Source organism: Microtus ochrogaster, chromosome 16, assembly GCF_000317375.1.
Source record: "Microtus ochrogaster isolate Prairie Vole_2 chromosome 16, MicOch1.0, whole genome shotgun sequence".
NCBI classification, from domain to species: Eukaryota; Metazoa; Chordata; class Mammalia; order Rodentia; family Cricetidae; genus Microtus; species Microtus ochrogaster.
In genome coordinates this window covers 10,783,677-10,790,556 of record NC_022018.1, presented here as the reverse complement: position 1 = coordinate 10,790,556, position 6,880 = coordinate 10,783,677, and the positions used below count along the sequence as shown (strand labels likewise).

Here is a 6,880-nt window from a genome sequence, read left to right as displayed (position 1 = left end):
AAAAAAAATATTTATTTACTATGTATACAATATTCTGTCTGTGTGTATGCCTGCAGGCCAAAAGAGGACAGCAGACCTCATTACAGATGGTTGTGAGCCACCATGTGGTTGCTGGGAATTGAACTCAGGACCTTTGGAAGAGCAGGCAATGCTCTCAATCTCTGAGTCATCTCTCCAGCCCACAAACATTTTTTTAAGAGTTAAGGAAAGGGCTAACTGGGTAGGGTGGTTAGCTGTCATTGTCAACTAGAACAAACACTGAGGCACTTGAGAAGACCATCTCAATGAGGGACTGTCTAGATCGGGTTGACTGTAGGCTAGTCTGTGGGGATTATCTTCATTATGTTAACTGAGGTGGTGTAGCCCACACTGACCGTGGGCTGCATCATGGCATGGGATGCAGCCTGGACTGAATGAAAAGAAAGGGAAAGAGGTGGTCAAGGCGTGTATGTATTCATTCTCTCTGCTCTTGACTGTGGACAGGGCTGGCTGCTTACGTTCCTCCTGCACTGACTTCCCCGCTGAAATAAACTCTTTGGGGGCTGGAGACATGGCTCAGCAGCTAATAGCACTTGTTGTTCTTCCTAGCTACTAACCATCTGTATAACACCACCTCCTTTTCTGAACTCCTGGGACACTGGGCAAACACATGGCGCACGTGGTACACATACATACACACATACAGGCACAACATGCACACATGTAAAATAAACCTTTTCTCCCTAACTTGCTTTGTTCAGGACATTTTATCAGAGCAACAGGAAAGCAAGACACTGGGTAAGGACAGTCCATGGCAGTATGTGCTGAGGCAGTCAGTCACAGAGAGGCCCTACGGGATAAGGACAATATACGTCAGGCATAGTTGAGACAGTACAGGTTCTCAGGGGTAGCTGAGGCTTTCAAAGTCTATGGAAGGAAGGCAACTTGGGTTCCATATTAAGTGCCCAGGATTTAAACTGTTGCTAAAATCCATTTAGCTACACTGAAAATCACTGGCTGTCTCGGGGTGGCGCACGCCTTCAACAGCACTCAGAGGCACAGGGAGGAGGATCTCTGATTTCCAGGATAGCAAAAGGCTGTTGGGAGGGGGGGGAAAGGGGGAATCAGTGGCTGCTGTTTATACCCATACCTACTAACTTGCTGCTAAAGCTAACTTATTAACCAAGAAACAAAACCAACCAAATAAACTTACCAGAATATTTTTGATAAATGCTGGATGCAGTTTGTATCGAGATGAGAACGTATCCTGAAGTGCACTGCAAATAATTTAAAAGTTTCTTTGGAGAAAAGAAATTGTAACACATAATAGAACCTCTACTTTTTAGGCAGATAGATAAGAACTGTAAAGGGTCTGAGACTCTGCTTTGGTTTCCTGGCCGCCCATACCCGAATAATCACACATTAATTCCAACACTGTTTGGCCAATGGTTCATACATATTTCTAACTAGCTCTTACACCTTAAATTAACCCATGTCTACTCTTTTGTATTTTACCACAAGACTCGCAGTTTGTTACCTCTTGCTTCTTGGGCAGCTACATGGTGTCTCCCTGACTCTGCCTACTCTCTCTATACATCTCTGTTCAGTTTTCTCTCCTGGCTTTACTCTGCTAAGCCATTGGCCCAAATAGCTTTATTCCTCAACAATATTAGCAACACATATACAGAAGGACATCCCACATCAAAGGACTGTTATTATTACTATTACTTTTTTTTTTTTTTACTATTACTTTTTTTTTTTTTACTATTACTTTTTTTTAAGAGATGATCTCACTGTGTATCCCTGGCTGACCTGGAACTTGCTATATAGATCAGGCTGGCTTTAAACTCAGAGACCTGATTGTCCCTGCCTCTGGGATGAAAGGTGTGCAACAGTGGCTAGGCTGTATAATTTTAATATCATTTTCCAACTATCATAGTGGTAAGTGGTTTGCGCCAGCACCAGCCACTGCTAGAGCTGCTTGCTGAGTGTCAGTCTGAACTTCACAATGGAGAAATCTGGCAGACACGGCTTGTAAAGGAACAAAGGACATCATGATTTCCTGATATGAGTACTGAGAAAGACACAGTGTCACTTACGTGGTTTTCTGTCAAGGGGCATCATATGCACTATGTATGTAATTACCGTCCAGGTGTATAAATACACTCGTATATATGTAAGTACTTACGTCTTCAGACTCTGAAGGTTATAAGGGTTTTCTCTTTCTTTGTGTTTTAGTTCAATGATGATCCAGCTGTAAGACAAAATGGTTGACAGTCTTTTATGCTGTTTTCCAAAGAGGCAAATATTTAAATCCCAAAATAGAATTAAAGCTAACAGAACAAATAAAGTGTGGTAAATATACTTCACACACTCTTTACAGAGAACACACCCAGAAGGAACCACCCTTTCTTTTCTTTTTTTTTTTTTTTTTTTTTGGGGGGGGGAGGCTGGTTTCAAGATACGGTTTCTTTCTCTGTAGCTTTGAGGCCTGTCCTGGAACTTGCTCTGTGGACCAGGCTGGACTCGAGCTCACAGAGATCTGCCTCTGCCTCTGCCTCTGCCTCTGCCTCACAAATGGGGGGATTAAAGGTGTGTGCGGCCACCATCCAGCAAGTAACACCTTTTCTAATGCTGACCTGCTGGTGACAATGACTAGATGGGAGGTCAACCGAAGTCAAGGCTAAGCTGGCCATGCTGGCCCTGTTCCAGAGAAAAGACAAAACGGATGGGCATGGTGGTGCCAGCCGGCACTGTGAAGGCAGAGGCAAGAGATGACCCAGATTGGAGGCAAGCCAAGATTCTAACATGAAACCGTATCGGAAAGAGATGAAGGCGGGTGGTGGGGGAGGGGGAGGAGAGAAAGAGAGAGCACAGAAACACACAGAGAGAAACAATTGACCACAAAGTTCCAGAAGTCGGAAGAAACAAAGTACAGACTTTGGGCCTGCTGCCTTTCCAGTTGCTTGTCCCTTCCAGTAATCTTTTTTGCTTAAGCAAGCTTGAGTGGGTTCCGTTTGTTTTCATTGGACTCTCTCCTATCCCCTCACCATGCTAGGGGTTGACCTCCAGCTTTTCTACCACTTCTGTCTCCCGCCCAAACAGCTCATTTTTAAAACACAATAAGTGAGTAAATACAGTTTAAGTCATTTATATTCACTTAACACTAATCCAACTTCAAAATGCGGGACAGAGGTTGAATGGCAAACGGCATCAGTACGTTACCATCTCTGTAAAACCTAGAGCCACCTATCTACTGATGAAGGCCATTGGTTAATTAAATAAAGAAGCTGCTTGCCCTGATAGGTTAGAACGTAGGTGGGAGGAGTGAACGGAGCAGAACGCTGGGAGGAAGAGGAAGTGAGCTCAGAGACTCGACAGCTCTCCTCTCGGGGGCAGACGCCTCAGAGAGACACGATGCTCCACTCTTGCGGGCAGAGGCGAGAGCTCTGCTCTGTGAGGCACACGCGATGAAGCTCCAACCCAGGATGGACGTAGGCTAGAATCTCCCTGGTAAGCCACCTTGTGGGCTACAGCAGATTGTTAGAGATGGGCTAGTCCAGGTGCAAGAGTTAGCCTAGAAGAGGCTAGATAGAAATGGCCAAGCAGTGATTAAATGAATACAGTGTCCGTGTAATTATTTCTGGTAAAGCTAGCCTTGCGGGCAGCGGGGTGCTAGGGACGCAGCGCCGCCGCTCCTTCTATTACTACAATCTACAGAGGGAATTCATAAACCTAGAGCCACCTATCTACAGAGGGAATTCATAAACTGGTTCTGGAAACAACGTCAGACTGAAGATAGCTGCCGTTTCATGTGCATTAGGGAAAACCTTAAAGTCACATCAGGCCAAAGATTATTTCATGTGTCCTTCCATTTTCTCACACTTAATTACTGCCCAAGATAAGCTTCAGGCACCAGGTGATTTCCACAAAATAACATGGTTGGTTTAGCGCCAATAAAATTAGCACAATTGGATTAGGGCCAATAAAACTCAACTCAAAACTGGTGGCACCAGTTTTATGCGGAATGGGACAGAATGGTCACACTTATCACTTGATACCCTTTCCCCCTTTCTTGTTATGTTTTAGAGAGGATCTCAGCTCACCCAGATTAGCCTCAAACTCACTGTGTAGACAAGGCTAGCCCTGAACTCTTCATCCTCCTGCCCCCACCTCCAGAGCGCAGGGCTTACAGGTGTTTGTGACCATGCCAGCTTTTCCTAGCTTTTTTTTTTTAATTCCAAACCACACAATCTTATTTCATATTCAAACCTAGATTTAAGTAAGCAAATGTGAACAGCATGAAAACAGCAACAAGAAGAAACACTCACTAGGTCCTCACTCGCTCGGAACACGTTATTTCTGTGTCTTTGTCGGTTCTCCGGACCCCTGCAGTGTTCACGCACCAGCACGTGGAGGTGCCATTGCACTGCTTGGCTTTAAAGAGCCCGTGCTCGTCACAGTCGGGATCGTAGATGCCGTCGTTGTTCTGGATCGCCCCCTCAGGTTTCAGCCTCCTCCCAGACTTGCTGTGAGCCATTTCCGCCTTCATCACCAAACATTTGGATGCCACTGAAAAGAAAACGTAACAACATCGAACTGAAAAGTAACTACGATTTCACATGCACATGGGGAAAACGTCTTAATTTAATGTCATAATCCCAGGCCAAAGATTATTTCACGATCCCTTCCACTTTCCCACACTCAAATTTACTTGCTGGAAATAAGAACCTTGAGTTGGATAATTTCTACAAAATAACACAGCTGGATTAGAGCCAGTAAAACTCAACTCAAGGGCTGGAGAGAAAGCTTAGCGGTGAAAAGCACTGACTGCTCTTCTAGAGGTCCTGAGTTCAATTCCCAGAAAACACATGGTGGCTCAACCACCTGTAATGAGACCTGGTGCCCTCTTCTGGCCTGCAGGGACAAATGTAGGCAGAACACTGTATACATAATAAATAAATGTTTAAAAACAAAACAAAACAAAAAACTTTAAGGTGCCTCAATTTAGAAAGTATTATCAAGATTAAATGTCCAAGAAATAAGAATCTTTTACTCACATGTGGAGCACAGGACAGTATTCGATGTGCCAAGGGACTTACACTGGCATTCCCCTCTTTCATTCAAAAAGCAGCCTGTCCCCAGCTTGTAGTTGTCACAGACACATTCTAGAAAATGTAAAAATTTAGTTTAAAATGTAGCTACAACCCTCAACTCATTCAGTCAATCAATCATGCCTTTAGGAAGTGGGTCTGGGCCAGGTGTGAGCACACCTTTAGTTCAGCACTCGGGAGGCAGAGGCAGGAGGATCTCTGAGTTTGAGGCCAACCTGGTCTACAGAACAAGTTTCAGGACAGCCAGGGCTACACAGAGAAACCCCATCTCCAAACAAACAAGCAAACGGACAAGAGGAGGAGGAAGAGGCTGGCCTGGGGCTGGTGAGGAGATGGCTCTCTGTTAACAGTGCCTGCCACCAAGCCTGATGAGCCAAGATCAACCTCTAAGCCCACATGGTGGAGACAACAGTTAAAACTCTTAGTGCTTGCGTGTCTACGCTCCCCAGTCTGTGCCGCTAGAACGTCTAACCTGTGTATTCCCACTTCCACTTTTTTTGTATGTTAGGTTTTTTGGGGGGAGCAGCATGAATTAAGATTTATTAAGGGGGGGCTTGCACGCCTTTAATTCCAGTATTTGGGAGGCAGAGGCAGGCAGATCTCTTTGAGTTCAAGGTCAGCCTGTTCTACAGGGCGAGTTCCAGGGCAGCCTGGGCTACACAGAGAAAGCCTGTCTTGAGAAACAAACAAACAAACAAAAATATATTAAGGAAATATGACCAAGAACTCCCCAGACTGGGAGGAGCCCCAAGGGAGGAATAATTTGGGGCGGTGCTGAGGATAAAGCCCGGGGCCCCACTCATGCTAACTTAACCCCTCCCAATGAGCTACACCCTTGGCCTGTATTTCATTTTTGTTGAGATAGCCCAGGTCAAACCCAAGATTCTCTCCTTTAGATGTATTACAATTATTAACTTATTTGGAGCAGGGGCACCCTGTGGTATATTACAGAGGTCAAAGGATAAACTTCTAGAGTTCTTTCTAAGAACTCTAGCGTTCTGGGGATCAAACTCTGGTCTGCAGGCTGATCTACGCACCTTCATTCACTGTCCCCAAACTATAGTACCCTCGGACTCCTGAGTGCTAGGAAGAGAGGTTACTACCCATGGACAAGTTTGTTGTTGCTGGATTTCTTTTTAGTTTTTAATTATTTTATTTCTGAGGCAGAGTCTTGCTTAGGAAACCCAGGCTAGCCTCAAGCTCACAAGCATCCTGCTTCAGCCTCCTAAGGACTGGGATCACATCACACCCATGTACCACTACAGCTGGTCATTTGTTCCTGACTATGCAGTCCTGGCTGGCCTTCTTCAACCCTTGCTAGGCTTGCCTTTACCACTGGCCCAGCCATAAACAAAGCTTTAAATACAGCGCTCTAAAGATCTTATCAGCTTTGCTTTTGCAATCCAAGGCTTTCGTTTTTTTTTTTTTTTTAAAGCTAACGTTTACCTATTTACTTTGTGCATTTAGCTATATATTTTGTGTGTGTGTGCGCGCACACACACACGCCACAGTTTAATGTGGAAGTCAGGCTGACATGGGGAGTCCGTTCTCCCCTTCTACCTGTGGGTCCTGGGGATTTAACTCAGGAGTAACTTTACTCACTAAGTCATTTTAATGGCTCTGTCGTTTAAAAAAAATTTTTTTTTCCTTCCTTCTTCTCTCAGCAATACCCTCCCATTCTGGAAGAGTCTAATTCTGCTGCCCAGGCTCACTACTGCCCTCTGGCCTCAGCTTCCCAAGTGCTGGGTTTAGGACTGAAGCTTCCTTTCCTTTTTTTTTTTTTTTTT

The 6,880-nt window shown here is 44.8% G+C and overlaps 1 protein-coding gene across 1 annotated transcript in view; it reads right to left on the bottom strand.

Moving 5' to 3' along the window:
- The window catches only part of Epcam (epithelial cell adhesion molecule), a 15,751-nt gene that overhangs the window by 7,041 nt on the left and 1,830 nt on the right, over positions 1-6,880 (bottom strand). The window contains exons 2-5 of the mRNA XM_005354715.3: positions 5,040-5,147; positions 4,311-4,551; positions 2,168-2,233; positions 1,193-1,256 (exon numbers count right to left, since the gene is read on the bottom strand). Coding sequence (XP_005354772.1) covers positions 1,193-1,256; positions 2,168-2,233; positions 4,311-4,551; positions 5,040-5,147 — 479 coding nt within the window. The remainder of the gene's footprint in view (positions 1-1,192; positions 1,257-2,167; positions 2,234-4,310; positions 4,552-5,039; positions 5,148-6,880) is intronic.